Source organism: Lindgomyces ingoldianus (genome assembly GCF_010093535.1).
Source record: "Lindgomyces ingoldianus strain ATCC 200398 unplaced genomic scaffold BDR25scaffold_2, whole genome shotgun sequence".
Lineage (NCBI taxonomy): Eukaryota > Fungi > Ascomycota > Dothideomycetes > Pleosporales > Lindgomycetaceae > Lindgomyces > Lindgomyces ingoldianus.
The window spans coordinates 456,507-471,687 of NW_022985163.1; the positions used below are offsets into that span (position 1 = coordinate 456,507).

Below are 15,181 nucleotides of genomic sequence, written 5' to 3' on the forward strand. Positions count from 1 at the left end.
ACTGTTGAGGGTATGCAAGGGGGAATAGAAATGCTAAAGAAGATACGGACTCCCAAGTGTGCCTGCCAGGAATTGCTTCGGCCTGTAACCCCAAAACATGATCAGCTGGGGAATTTGCGAAGGAGATCTCTCGAGGCAGTCGCATACTGGATGTTAAGAAAGCACCAACAATACGTGAAGGAGCTCCACTCCGTACATCGCACAAAGAAATGGTACATGGAAGGAGAGTGGAAGGATGGCAGTCTTCACATGCTAATGCCATTTCGTGGAGACCTCATGGAATGACAGTGACAGCCTGACTGAGACATTCCACTATCTTTCACTACACAAAGAGGCACAAGGTGTCAAAACGCAAATCAAACACAAGAATAGTTGGATTTATGAGGAGAGACGAGTCAAAATTTTACGGTCGCACGGGAGAACAATTCTGAAAAGGAGATTCTCATTGCATACTGAACACTATGGAAGGGAAGGAAGCAAAAGACGAGAAACCAGTTCCAGAGCATTCCCATTACGATTGTCCAAAGCCAGCCACAAAGCCAGGAGCGCCAGCTAGCGCCCTAGTCGAAAGGAGTGTGGATAGATGCGTTGCATCTACTATGTAAATGAGTGTGTCCTTGCTCATAGTGGAGTGTCCCTGAAACCCAGTCCAAGCTAGCAGGTAAAGAATAAACACATAGGTTAAAAGATTCCAAACCAATACCTAGAGACGCCAAGATGATATGCACTGCATGTTCTCGTCCAGCGCAGTGTCGGCCATAATCTTGGCGCCAACCGAAGGCGACGGTGATTTTGAGTACAACCAAGTCTTCTCCCGTTTTCCGCCTTAACCAATCTATGACTGGTGATCTCACGAGTTTACTCATGGCATCTCTTCGTCGCTCGCGTTGAGGATGTCATACTCCTCGTCAGTCATGAAGCCTTCATCATCACTGGAGATTGAACGGATATCAACACTCTCGGCGTCCTCAAACGACTCATCAGCATCAGACTGCTCAGAAAGAGCGGCAATGACGGCACTCTCGGGCTTGATCTGCTGTGGCTCTGACTTGGCATCTACAGCCTCATGAGTGCTAGATGATGGGGACTCCTTCTCAAGCTGCGGGAAGATCATCCCAGAGACCTGGGGTTCTGGTTCGCGCGGTGTCTGAATCTCGAGTGGCTTCTCTTCTACGGGCAATTCTGCAGTCTCCTGCTTGGTAGGGAGCTCGGGAGCTGGCTCGAGTTCGGGCATCTTTTCGTGGTAGGCAGCGGCAGAATTCTCTTGTTCCTTGCGTCGAGCTTCGAGCAGGCGCTCTACAGCTGCCCTTCGGACCTTCTGAATGCGAGCCATCTTCTCTCGCTCGGCTTTCGCAGATGCTTTCTCGAAGACTCGTGACTGGAACTCCTTCTCGTCCAAGTGAAGCTTCATCTTTCGGAGCCTCTCGAGAGCTTCCTCCTGGAGACGGGCAGTTCGCTGTGTGACATCATCTTGTGATCGCATTTCCTCAGCAACCTTCTCATCGTGTCGAGCTTTGTATTGAGCCCTCGCTGCCCTGAGTCTCTCAAGCTTCGCTTGTTGGAAGCGCTCGTAAGCAGTCATAGTAGGAGCATTGGACGATGAGCCGGTCGTTTCCGCAGTCTCACTTGATGCGGTGACGGTAGTGACAGGCTGGGCGGCAGGAAGGGTAACGGGGATTGGAGGGGGAATGACCTGGATATCACACCAGAGCCTGTGACCAAATGGAGTTCCGTCAGCAGTCTTGAGACGCCAGTAGGAGATGGCGGTTCCCTCGCGCTTGGGTGCCTTCATGACAATGCGGAAAGAGATTTCCTCTCCAGGCTCGACAGGGCGGCCAATGGCATTACTCTCACTAGCATCAGCGAGCTCGCTCTGACTCAAGGGCTGGGTGTTGTCAATATTGAGCATGTGGTCACCACCGACATGTCGAACGCTGCAGCCCGCAGGCCAGGCCTTTGGACCGGGATTGCGCAGAGTCCAGACTTGAACGAACTGGAAGCCAGCGAACACTTTGGTTCCGTCAGTGATGGTATCGCGGATAAAGTGAGCATCCAGCTCCTCAGAAGGCTTGGCAGGGGAGACCTCTGGAACTGATCCATCAAGGAGATCTTTGATCTTGATCTTTTCCTGAACTGGCTCAGTAAGGAGATCACGGATCTCAATCTTCTCCTTGGTTGGCTTAGGTTGCGGCTCCTCAGTAGGCTTCATATCAACGATGGTTTGGACCTGGGTAGCAGCGTTCGCCGATGGGGCAACTGGGGTAGTCTCTGTTGCAGTAGACTTCCGGGCGGGCTGATCGCCCAATCTCGCTGTGGGTACACCGTTTTTGTCCTCGTTCATGGTTGTGACGGTCACGTTGCGGACAGGTGTCTTGAACTTAATCAAGGGATGGGTGCGGTTGTGCCTATTGCTGGGGATGGCCTCACAGTTGGCACAGAAGTCGGTGTCGTGGCATACAGCGCACTTGTAACGAACACCCTCGATGTACGAGAGGTTTTCCTTGTCCTTGCAAAGTGGCCCATCGCAGTAGATGCCATAATGACGCACGGCACAGGTAACTGGTTCGGCTAAGGGCTCGTAGATGGGCACGAACCTGTGGCGAGGATGAATGTACTTGGCGCTCTTCATGCACTCGGAACAGAAGTCCCAGTCAGGGCAGTTGAGGCACTTGTGGCGAACGCCATAGATGAACTGCGGCGTGATTAGATGGTATTCTGAAATTGAAAAAGCAGGCGACATACCTTCTCGCATCCATCACAGACGGCGGAATGACGCACATTCCTGCCGGCATTGCAGAGGAAGTCTGCCAGAGCTGTAAGAGTCGTCTCCCCTGTTGCACCCTTAAAGGGATGGCCAGGATGGTGACCATGTTTGTTAATGATGTGGCAGTCCATGCACAAGTCATAGTCGTCGCAGATAGTGCAAGTCACGAACTCCTTCTCGGGGAGAACTGTAAGTGTTAGGGCACGCATCTCATATCGGGAGAGAAAGTTACTCACCTTTCACGCAACTGTTGCAGGTACGTGTTGGCTCTTCGTGGTAACACACTGAAGGCTGTTTCTCGTCTGTGAAAGCGCCCGGCATTTCTGGTTCGGTCGGGGCTCTTGGTTTCGGGCCAACACGCTCTGTGGTGCTGTTGACGACGCAGCCATTCTTCACAAAGCGCTTGACCATCCAGTGTCCAGTTCCAGGGCAATGGATGCCGCCATCAACGCATGAAGGGCAGAGATCGTAATCGCCATGGTCGCATATGCTGCAGTGGAAATGCTCATTCTCCATGGGCTGGTTGCAGTTGTTGCAGAATACGACCCAGGAGCACTGCGGTGAGGTAGCTTTGGGGCGGAAGACGAGGTCGTTATCCTGAGAGGCGTTTGCAAGGCCGTTGAAGAACCCTTGTTATACAATTAGCATCCGGATTAAAAGAAAGTGAAATTAAAAGCTTACTCTCGCGTGCAGGGAATGGATGAGGCACAGGCGCTTCACCTTCAGCATCCGGCTTGTTCGCCATCAACGGGGAGGCCAGGCTGAATCGACTAGTAGAGCCAGCGGGGCTGGTCTCGTACGTTGACATCAGTACACGAGAGGCCATTGGGGAGTGTGCGATGACTGGCGAAGCCTGAGGAGGGTCTTGTGGGGACAGAGTGTCCGCGCTCATGCGGTGGAGCGAGCTGGGCTGGGTGGTGGGAAGCGGCTCTTGGACAGGTGGCGGGAGCGGCTCAGAGGCGGGCTCGCTCTCATCATCTGGAAGCGTGGCCCGCAGACGAAGCTTGAGCTTAGCCTTTGCAGCACGGAACAGCGTCTTGTAGACCTGGGGCTTATCCGAGTCCAAGGTGACGTAGGCGCCGGCACTATCGGAGTATCGCTCAAACACGACCTCTTCGTTCTGGGGGATGAGCAGCAGGGCTCGGAGCTAAACAGCGAGTGTTAGAATAAGTACATGATGATGTTTCCGCTCTCTAGTAAGCTCAGACGTGGAGCCGGAGGCTGTCTGTGCTCTTCTGAGCGTGTGGTGAGCGACAACCACGCACCTTGTCGGGAAGCACTTGGGCTCCCAGATCCCGCAGAGGGATCTTGAACTTCTTATTATGCCCCTGGAAGAGGATCTTGATGGTGATCAGCGTGTCCAGCGTAACGGGAACGTTGGTAGCCATGGCGGGTGACAGCTCGACCGAGGCTGACGAGGTGACGTATCGGAATTTGAGGGGTATCACGCTGCACAGTCTCGTCGACGAGGAGGCCAACGAGAGAGGTGCGGCTGAGGTGAGAACGAGATTCTCCTGGAGTTGTGGAAGGGTTGGAGCTGATGGGGAGGTCGATGGGGGGAGGAGAGAGGGGAAGAGTGAGCTGGTAGAGAACAGGCAGCTGCGACCAAGAGGCGGCGTTCGGCGGGGGTCAAAGCTCAAGCACTACCACGCACGCATGTCAGGTCGAGCGGCAACTTGAAGTGAAGGCAGCCAAGCGGCGTCGTCAGCCGGTGAGAGGTGACAATAGCAGCAGCAAGGCGGAAAATTGCGCGCGGCTCTGCACTGCTGTTGTTTATCGCCGCGGGAGCTGCAGTGTCAAGGGCCAGACTAGGCCCCACGTGACGCGCTCTATCTTCCCAGCAAAAGCCTTAGAGAGAAGCAATATCCATCTCCCTTCACAGCCTTATGAAAGCTAGCTTGTGAGGCCGCCATCTTGGTTTCCGTTCAGTAACACGGTGACGATGTGGTGTGCTGCCTATGGATAGCGAACGAGGCTCCGGAGCCAACGGAAGGCACGGCCTCTGCTCAGAAGTTGTGAAGTTGATGCTACCCAAACACCATTTGCTCTTACAAGGTCGTACCTCTCTTATCCTCATTCCTAGAGTCGAGGCTGCATGTGGATATCAATGTGACACGGCGAGGGTTGGCTCCTCTTTACTTAGTATCGGGAATACCATGAAGGCAGCATTCCTCGGAAGCGGCTGCTTAACAACCTAGAATTCTTGCTTCTAGCCCTCACTATTCTCTCACCTATCTCTCACCTAGGGCATGTAGGCTGTATGAGGTTTCACGTGATTCTAAATCCAAGCCTCCAGCTACCACAGCCTCAGCCTCATCCCGCGAATCACTCTTCGAATCTTCATTCCTTCCCGTCATGTATTCGGCTTCTCTCGACAGTTACACGAGCCAATCACCAATACTGCGATAGATTGATACCCTTACAAAAACACGCGTGATGGCAGCATGAGTCCATCGCTGCTGCCCGACTTGGTAAAGGACTCACAGCTCCTGGTAGCCTTCCGAGGAGATACGACTGTGCACCGGTTCACCAGCACAGACTTGAGTGGACGACGTGTCAAATATGAGGAGGAATGGAAAATCGACAAGCACTTAGGCCACGGCTCCTATGGGAGAGTCTGGAAAGAATCATGTGTTTCCAACCACTCGGATGTCCCCAAGGCCCGCGCGGTGAAGATGATTTTAAAGCCACAATGTCCTTCAAAACGGCTCGACTATAACCGTGAACTGGAGGCCATTGCTAAGTTTTCTCATCCCAAGGCAAGTAGTCTCTTCGTTGTAACTACAAACTAACTCGCTAATTGTATTACAGTACGAGTCGTGTTTCGTCAAGTCATTCGGTTGGTATGAGAGCCGCGAGGCTATCTTTATCGCCATGGAATTTATGAGCTACGGAGATCTTCAGAAGTACATGCCAGAGACCGGCGAGTCATTTTCTACTCAGGATACTCAAGACACGATATCACAAATCCTCGAAGGCCTTTTCTACATGCACGAAAACGGATTTGCTCATCGAGATCTAAAACCTGCGGTGAGTGCTACGTCTCACATAAAATATTCTGATGCATTGCTGCCAAGTTGACTATTTGAGCAGAACATTCTCGTCAAATCAAAACCGCCAGACAATGAGAAGTGGTGGGTCAAGATTGGAGACTTCGGAATTAGCAAGCGGGCGGAGGATGGAAACGGGCCATCGACAGTCAAGGGAACCTTTGGTTTCATGGCTCCAGAGGTACTTCTCGCTGCGAGCTCTACTGGCCGTGCGAAGGGATCGTTCGATGCACAGCCTACGGATTTGTGGGCTCTTGGAGAAATTGCCTTTCGGATGCTGTGTGGAGCCCCTACATTCAAGGACATCCTTAGCATGTTGCGCTGGATGGAGAATCCAACTTCTAGTTTTCTTGATCAATTACAGCCCCTCGTCGCGAGTGAGGTGGTTAACTTCATCCAAGGTCTGCTAAAGGCAGATCCGACCAAACGTTTGTCGGCGAAGAGAGCCATGAAGCATGTGTGGATGAGCCCTAGCAGCACATTATTAGAACCAGAATCTCTTCCTTTGCCCTCAACAGCCGAACAGGGTTGGCCTCAGTATCCACAACAAAAGGAAACTTTCAAATTTTGTGAGGCTTCAGCGAAATGGAGCACTCTGAATCCCCCAACTACCATCCAAGCAGATACCTCGCAGGAGAAAACGCTCCACCCAGGCCCTTTATCCCAGTCAGAGCTTTCCGCACCTCCTGCAGAAGATTCAAATTCCACAACCAAGCCCAGGACGCCCGAATTCCCCATAGGGCCAACCACGCCGAAATTGTCACAAGACTGGCTGCCTGCACTCCAATGTTCGCCGAGGTCCTCTCCCATCATCAAATCCAAGGATGGTAGATTGAACGACTTGCGAGATCTGATGGCGAACTGGAACCTTCCCAGATACTTGCCAAGAAAGAAAAAAACGACCGCCACCACCCTCGAAGTATACCAAGACAGTAAGGAACGTGGCTTACCTAATCTAACGGGGAAAGGAGGTGAAGCTGCGGAGATTATCTCTATATGCCCCAAGTGCAAGACAAGACAGATGGTATCTGTGGCACCTCAGGCGGCTGAAGTTGAATGGTATTTGTTACCAGCTTACCCATGGTACCAAATTACTGACTTGTTAGTTGTAGCAGTGGATGCAATTTCCGGTATTGGATATCGCCTCAAGGATTTGTTACTTCCAAAGTACTTCCAAAGTCCACTATCAATCTCTCTCGCACCGTTAAAGACGAACACTATGATAGTCCGCACTCCTCAGATTTTAAACAGGATCCTTCCCCACTACCTGTACCACCCATTGTTCGTCGATCCAAGAAGCCTTCCGTACCCAACGCTCGCCGAGACCAAGAAGAAGCAGATTCGGATGCCAGCTCGTCGGACTCTACCCGCGCTATGCTTTCATCGGTTCGTAAACTAGAACAGTCGGACGCCGATGAACATGGTTCGTTATATGACGAGTTGCATTCCGGCGAGCCAAATAGACCCAGTACGCTACTAGAAGGCCCTACTCAAGGCAAAATACGGGTGGCGCGCAAGTGGGGTATTCCGGATGGGCCCTCGATCGGACTCTGGGATCCAGAGGAAAGACCATTTACCGTTCTTGAAGGAACGTTGGATTCAGGTTCGATGGGAAAGTGGATATATGACTGGACTTTATATCACCACGGTCCTAACACTCCTCTGGCTGCCATGGCTGGAAAGCTCTGGATCAGCTTAACCAAGTTAGCATATATGATGGAAGTAGGAGAGGATTGGATGTTTCGCCTCAGAACGGCGAAGGATCACGACCGCACCCAAGCTATTCCATCACAGGCCAACCAGGATGTGATTGGGAAGTTTCTTGCGTCCGGGCAGAAGTTGTGGATTAGGCTCGCTAAGTTGCTGGATGCCTGCGAGGAGTACATGTGGCTGGCCCCTAAGGAGGTAAATCATGGCACACTTTGGTCAGATATAGGGAAGAAGCCGGGTTGCGATTTCGTCGATGCCCTATTCAGTCGAGACCACAAATTAGAAAAGACGGAAGAGCTAATGATGGATATGCATATTTGGTCCATGCGATTCGACAGCCGATGTGGGGATATCCTGCGACAAATGGAAAGCGCCGAAACGAGACGGCGTGCGCAGAAAATATTGGACTACGAAGATGATGTCATAGCTTATATGGAGGAGCGCAAGACTAACAATGTCAAAGCAAGCAAGAGGATATGACGTGGAAATCGCCCCAAAAAAGTTTTCAATATTCCGCCCGATCTTTCAAAGGTCTAACGACGCCTACTATAACTATTGATAATATATATCTCCGTAAGTTTCTTTTTACGAATATTGTTGGGCATCGCGAACCTTCTGTTTGATCCACACTTCTCCAAACCAATGAGGCGAGTAAAGGAAGTAAAAGTTTTCGCTGTGGAAGTAAGGGAGTGTATGTCGATAAGTGACCTATGCTCATACTGAGTTCAAGACTGAATACACAGAAATCTCTACAACTAACCTCACAGAGATTTTGTCTTGCACACAAACCCGAAGATACCCCGCTTCAAGTACATAGACATGCTCTGGGTGTCCACACCTAATGCTGCGCTTAAACGTGCTGTCAGGTCTGAGCCACATGCCACCATGAACTACAATCTAGTCTTCCATAGTTCTCAGGGGGCTTGCGTAAAATCAGCATTTGCACGCTGGCTAGTCCCGCACCATTCTTGGGTTCACTCTAAGTATACTGAGCTCTAATTCTATCATGATGTGAAGGTGGCATAAAGTGATATCGTTGGGGAGGTGACTTTTCAGATCTCCACTAAGCCACTCAGCTTCCTACGGCTAACAATCATTCCAAGGTAAATAAATTTGGACGATTCTTACGCCGTTGGAAGGCTGTTTCTCAAGTTCTACAATTTTACTATATAGTACGCTGTGGTGTGGCTGATGGATAACTCACTTTCCCCGACAGAACACTCCAGAAGGGGAAGGGTAGCAAGAAAGTAGGTGCGAAGCTAATCCTCAATTAGGAAATTCTTTTTTAAAATAGCATTACCATGTGTTCCTTTCTTCCACTCATAAAAAAATTATATGCCGTAGGGGTTAGGATGGGTTGCCCGATCGACCTTGGGCTTGGCGTCCCACGATACGACAGTCCACAATACATGAGTACTCTTATAACTCGTGCCCCGGCAAGGTTACAATGGTTTTCGTGTGGAAACTTCGCTAAGTACATATACGCTGAGCTTCTTCTCGATTTTGGGACTGTTATCGCATTCGCGCCAAGCTATGACTAAGCACGATTTGCATGAGCCGAACTGGAGTTGAATTTTAAATTTTACTGTGAGCACACAGAGATTCTCCAAGAACCGCCATGGCTGCCTCAATACAGCTACTCGCCCACGAAAGCGTCGATCTAGAGATTAAGAAGAAAAAGAAGAAATCAAAATCCAAGGAGAAGGAAGCCACAGATGGCGAACCCGAATCGCAGGACCACCGCCGTGCCTCGAAAAAGAGAAAGCGAGAGGCCCTCCCCGAAGAAATAGAAATCGACGTAAATCTCCCAGAGCCAGTGTCAAAAAAGGCGGCACGAAAAGCGAAGAAGTTGAAACCCTCAGCTAAGGGCGCCGAAGAATCTTCTGCAGAAGCTAAGACTGAGACTGGAAAGTCTGAGGGTGATAATCAGTCTGGTAAACGCTCTGAATACGGGGTATGGATAGGCAACTTGCCATGGTCCGCTACCAAAGACTCTCTCCGCACATTCCTCGCCGAGAATTCCGATATCACGAACGAGCAGATCACTCGTGTGAACATGCCCGCACCAAGAGAAGCACCGAATCCGCGATGGACGACAAAGCCTCTCAACAAGGGATTCGCATACGTCGACTTCTCTACACAATTAGCTATGTATTCAGCCATTGCGCTCACGGAGACAAAGTTGGACGGTCGGCCGCTGCTCATCAAGAACGCGAACAACTTTGAGGGACGGCCAGAGAAAGCTACAACCGAGCAGGATGGATCGGATAGCAAGACGGACAAGCCTGGTCACCCACCAAACAAAAGGGTTTTTGTGGGCAACTTAGCATTCGATGTTACGAAGGAGGACTTGCAAGAGCATTTTGGACAATGTGGTGAACTTGTCGACATACACATGGCTACGTTTGAGGACTCGGGGAAGTGCAAGGGATATGCGTGGATCACATTTGACAACGTCGAAGCGGCTACTTCGGCAGTGAAAGGCTACATCTACAAATCGGAGTCAAAGAAGGACGATAACGACAGCTCGGAAGCCGAGTCTAAAGGCCGAGCCAAGGAGAAGAAGCCGCGAAAATGGTACATCAACAAAATTCGAGGTCGAGATCTCCGTTGCGAGTTCGCAGAAGATTCCACGACGCGCTATAACAAGCGATACGGAAAGGAGAAGAAACCGGATATCGAGGGCGTGCATCCAGACCGCCAGAGGCACTTTGATCAAGATGGAGAAAACGATCGCCCACGTCCGAAGAGACAACCTCACCGCAAAATTGATACTCGGACCATCAAATCCGGTGCTGCTCATACAAATGCTCAAAGGGCCTCGCAGGCCATTGTGGAGGCTAAGGGAAAGAAGATTACGTTTGATTGAGACCTCTAGATGTCTGGTATATTGGAATTGTCACAAGAAATCATGTTACCCGTACCCATAGATACGAATGAACCATTGTTGATTCTCGAATTTCAATACACAGAACATCTTCGCCCAAACAGGCTAAATCCCTGTCAGTTGTCACGACATTTTTGCCGCTGTGGGGCTCTACATGCAAGCTAGGAAGCGTTACCCCACCGAGAAATTAGTGCAAATCCTACACGACTGCGTAACCCTCTGAAGCCTACGTTAAATTTGACTATTAAAGTCTGCTCGATCTTGCCATGTCCCTCGATTCCTTCCGAGTTCTTGACTTGCTTCTTCAATTCCTAGTGCTTCCTGACTTTTAGATCCATATCTAGCGAGAGTAAAATATATATCTAAACATGAGTGTTCCATCAAAAGACGAGTATGGGGCTCCATCTGATCTTCCTGAAATGGAATACCGATTCGTGGGCCATTCAGGATTACAGGTCTCTGCCATCTCACTGGGGGGCTGGCTTACTTATGGAGGACATGTGGATGAAGGTACGTCGAATTCTCAATTCCATTTGCACCGCCCAATTCCCTTCCATGTTCCGCATACCATATCCCTACCGAACTCTCTGTTGTAATCCGCGATTCTGGAGCAGTGTTGATGTCTCCATTTCAAGAAAGCAGGGTAAAGCGATTTGAATGGAACTGGAGCTGACTACGTGGGCAGAGAAAGCACATGCATGTCTGGAGGCTGCATACAATGCTGGCATCAATTTCTTTGATTGCGCGGAAGGATATGCAGGTGGTGAAAGTGAGAAGGTTATGGGAAGGGCAATTCAGAAGTTTGGGTGGAAGAGGAATGATATTGTTGTTTCTACGAAGGTACGGGCACTTTCTCTTTCTCGGTGCATCGAGCATATCCACTCTTGTTTATTATCTACTCTTACTGCTCTCTCTCCTCCTCTCTCCTCCTCCTATCAAATCCTTGTCCATTCCTTTCTCTTTGCTTATTGAATTCGGGCTATATGGTTGTGTTTCAGTTCCCAAACTCTTCATCTCTCATCCACCCACAGATCTACTGGGGCACCCATAACTCCTCCCTCCCCTCCCCCCGAAACAAAATCAACAACCTAGGCCTCTCGCGCAAGCATCTCCTCGAAGCGACCTCGGCCTCCCTCTCCCGACTCCAACTCTCCTATGTCGACATCCTCTATGCCCATCGCCCCGACCGGCACACCCCGATCGAGGAAACCGTTCGCGCCTTCAACCACCTGATTTCCACAGGCCAAACGCTCTACTGGGGAACTTCGGAATGGCTTGCCTCCGAAATCGAAGAAGCCTGGGCAGTAGCCGATCGCCTTGGACTAATTGGCCCAATCGTCGAACAACCCGGATACAGTCTCTTAAACCGGAAGAAAGTCGACGAGGAATTCGCAAACGCAGGACTCTACTCTCGTCGTGGCCTGGGGTTGACCATCTTCTCTCCACTCCAAGGCGGCATTCTAACCGGCAAATATATCGACGGAATCCCTGAGGATTCCCGGCTCAAAAAGAGTGACGATAAGTACATCCAATCGGTGTCGAAGAATGTGGGCAGCGAGGCATGGATTCGGCAGCAAGAGGTTGTGAGGAAGTTGAAAGCGGTGGCGGAGAAGTTGGGCACAGATACGGCGACGTTGAGTATGGCGTGGGTGCTCAAGAATCAGAATGTGAGTTCAGCGATTACGGGCGCAAGCCGGCCGGAGCAGATCTGGCAGACTGTGCGGGCACTAGGTTTAATTAAGAGGTTAGACGAGGGGGTGATGGAGGAGATTGAAGGCGTTGTGGGGAATAGGCCAGAGAGGTTGACGATGAGGTTTGGGTAGTTTGGGGGGTTGCAGAAGGGGAGGATGGCGTTATGATATCCGACCTTGCCAAGTGCTTATTGGCTTTGTTACGGTGACTAGGGGATCCGTTATTCGAGCAGGGAGAGGATAATAGTTACCAGTATCTAGTGAAGAGGGTGTACAGCCCTATACCTCTGCAGATGTAACTGTTAGCAGGGTGTGAAAGAATAGAGGAAGAGGTAGAGTAAAGTAAGAGATTGTTAGTTATAAAAGTACTCTATACTTCTTTACACCTCACACCTAAGCTAGCACACTTTGCTGCATCTGCTAAGTTCGATTAGTTACATTAGAACCGCTGCTTCTTATTCTAAACCTTGTAGTTATATTTAAAAATTATTAGAGCTTGTTAAAAAATATATAGTAAACTCTAGAGCTAAGGCTAGCAATTGAACAGCAGAAGCTAGACATATAGGTAGAGAGCTTAGCAATGCTAGGACCTGTTAAGGCGCTGTTAAGGAATAGCAGCATTAACCTTTATATGGAATTCTACTAATTAGACAGAATTTAATGTCTAGTACAAGTATGCAGCTTTAGAGCTAGCCCTAGATCCAAGCGGCTTTTGTTAGACAGTTGGAGAGCTTTTGTTACTGGATTGTTGAGAGCCAGTGATAAACAATATTAGGGAAAAGTCAGTACGAGATAAACGGACGTTAAAGACAAATCAGAGAAGTTTTAAGGGCGTATTCAAGACAAACTGAAGTTTAAAAGATATACAAGCTACTACCAACCTCAAAACTAGTTAGGAGCTTGTGGCAGTTCTGCTAACCCCAGAGCTAAGTCTCGGGGAGGGCAGGAGGATGAGCGTGTGGTGGATACAGAGCAAAATAAGTCTGGAATGTGTAACGCGAAGTTTAGGCAATCTTACACCGGTTCCATTGGGATTCCTGTTTTCAAGTACCTAGACATAGCAGGTAGATGAAAGGAAAGGAAATGGAAAGCAGTGTCGATATCGTCGAAGTGACGATATGGAATGCGGGATGGCTAGGATATAACAATAAAATTTGAACGCAGTATACCGTAAAGTTAAGATTTTAAAAAGTGAGCCGATGAGGTAGTGGCAGAGAAGTCAAAATTAGTCCGCCACTGCGGTGAAAGAATCACAAGTATTTCATGCAATTAAGTCACTCCTTCGTCTCATGCATCCCGCTAAGAACTCCTGCCTTCTTATATAAACGCTGCACCGCCTGCTTCTCCAGCATGTTTCTCCCGTGCACACCAAAATCAATATAAACCTGTAGGCCGAAGGGCTCTACAATGAGCTGCGTAATCTACCTTAGGCTTGGCTTCTCATCATACTATACAAATCATACAGCTTCTTAGACTCCCAGACCACAATAGATCACCTCTTTCATGACTCAAACCCACTGCAAAGCTATAAAACCAGTGCGCTTCTAAAACCCTCCTAGTTTCCAACTCATGCACCTCCATCGGGCTCAATAAGGTAGATACTGACCCTCTCCTCAGACTTCTCAGCCTGACAAGTAGCATACCTAGCGTAAATACCTTCAGAATTAAAACGACCGACTAAAACGACAGGAATTTAACACATGCAAAAACTTCAAGCAGGGTCAATTCCAATGGCTGACTATTCTCGGGGGTTCAGCCAAACTCACGATTATCCATCCCTGTCAAATAATCTCCTGAAAATGCGCGGGATCCACTTGCATCCCATATAGTAGAAGTGTAACTAGGTCGAGATATTATCTATTAGTGCCTGTACCTCTCTATGTATCATGCCTGCCCCTAGAGGCTCCACATCAATACAGCACACTTCCGCTGCATCATCACCCAGCCTTCAAGAAGCTCTCCAAAAGTGACCGATACCATGAATAATATCTGTCCGATCGAGCAGGCTTAGAATAAAATTTCAGTTCTCCTCACCATGTGTCCTAGGGAGGCGAGTTGGCGCTGCAGAAGCTAGTTTGGTTACATAAGAACTGAAGTCGACCAACTCATGGCTCTTGTTCGTGATAAATGCTGCCCAGAAGCTTGACTATGTATTCTCCGGGTGCTGTTGTTTTTGCTGGAATAGATTGGAAATAAATGTATGGCTAAGCCCGTTTGTAGATTGTGTGCATGGGAAGGAGATGAAGGTTCAGGGGATAGGCTAGAAAATGTAATTAGATCAACATACCCTTCGCCACCAGCTGATTCCAAGTGAAAAGATGCGACGTTAAGCTACGCTACGTCTTCACCCTGCGTTCGCCTCATTTATATCAGTCCGCGCAAACTCCAGCCTGTCACGCGGTCCCTCCCTCCTTCCGCATTCACGAAGTCCCTTCACCATCCCACTGGCATATATACACACCCCCTTATCCACTCCAGCTCCCTTCCTCCACTTTACGCCAGGTACCTGCCTACCCAGAGCCACCTCCTAGCCAGCTGCCAAAGCCGGACTAGAATACAATCTCATCAGCCTCCACACATGGTGGGTAGCTTGGATCGCCCTCCACTCATTTCGTAACTTTGTTTCACTTCCAGTGCGAGGCGCTAAAAAGGTCGTCTCATAGGCTTGCGATATTTCCCTGCATCTCCTCGGCCTAAGAACGGGGATGAAGCGGTCGTAGCAAGAATGAAACCACTGCAAGCAACGTGATATGACCCAGCCACCTCTTCCGCCTACCTACCTCTCAGAGACCAAGACATTCCTAGACTAGACTAAGAACCTCAGCATCCATCGCTATGATCAGAACTCCGATTGTCCATGGACTTTGAGATGCTAGGAAGCCATGGAATTTGAAACGGGGGAACAATGGCATATGGCTGGAATAAAAATCAGGAAGTCAAGTATCATTGCCCAGCTTCGTCTGCGTGCTTACTTGTCTCTCGGTTTAGAGAAGAGGCAACAAAGCATACATGAAGTCTCATGTCCATAAAAGCCTCCAGCATAGATATCATTAACGTAATTGCAGCTTATCCAAGATTA

At 49.5% G+C, this 15,181-nt stretch overlaps 4 protein-coding genes across 4 annotated transcripts; 3 read left to right on the top strand and 1 right to left on the bottom strand.

Moving 5' to 3' along the window:
- Nucleotides 1–427: 427 nt before the first annotated feature.
- Nucleotides 428–4,349, bottom strand: BDR25DRAFT_338992 (uncharacterized protein). Its single transcript, XM_033693334.1, has 5 exons — nt 4,030–4,349; nt 3,446–3,911; nt 3,001–3,393; nt 2,743–2,951; nt 428–2,692 (listed from the first exon to the last, which is right to left on the bottom strand). The coding sequence occupies exons 1-5, from the start codon at nt 4,150–4,152 to the stop codon at nt 863–865; spliced, it is 3,021 nt and encodes a 1,006-aa protein (XP_033553713.1). The 5' UTR covers nt 4,153–4,349; the 3' UTR covers nt 428–862.
- Nucleotides 4,350–4,801: 452 nt separating this feature from the next.
- BDR25DRAFT_300025 (kinase-like protein) lies at nt 4,802–8,061 on the top strand. The gene is made up of 4 exons (XM_033689281.1): nt 4,802–5,523; nt 5,576–5,794; nt 5,858–6,873; nt 6,927–8,061. Exons 1-4 carry the CDS (start codon nt 5,209–5,211, stop codon nt 8,002–8,004), a joined length of 2,628 nt encoding a protein of 875 aa, XP_033553714.1. The 5' UTR covers nt 4,802–5,208; the 3' UTR covers nt 8,005–8,061.
- Nucleotides 8,062–9,142: 1,081 nt separating this feature from the next.
- Nucleotides 9,143–10,393, top strand: BDR25DRAFT_338994 (uncharacterized protein; the record flags this gene model as incomplete). The annotated part of the gene is made up of 1 exon (XM_033693335.1): nt 9,143–10,393. The coding sequence occupies one exon, from the start codon at nt 9,143–9,145 to the stop codon at nt 10,391–10,393; it is 1,251 nt and encodes a 416-aa protein (XP_033553715.1).
- A 311-nt stretch (nt 10,394–10,704) lies between these two features.
- Nucleotides 10,705–12,445, top strand: BDR25DRAFT_300026 (Aldo/keto reductase). The gene is made up of 3 exons (XM_033689282.1): nt 10,705–10,921; nt 11,097–11,251; nt 11,443–12,445. Exons 1-3 carry the CDS (start codon nt 10,780–10,782, stop codon nt 12,232–12,234), a joined length of 1,089 nt encoding a protein of 362 aa, XP_033553716.1. The 5' UTR covers nt 10,705–10,779; the 3' UTR covers nt 12,235–12,445.
- The last annotated feature ends 2,736 nt before the right edge of the window (nt 12,446–15,181 follow it).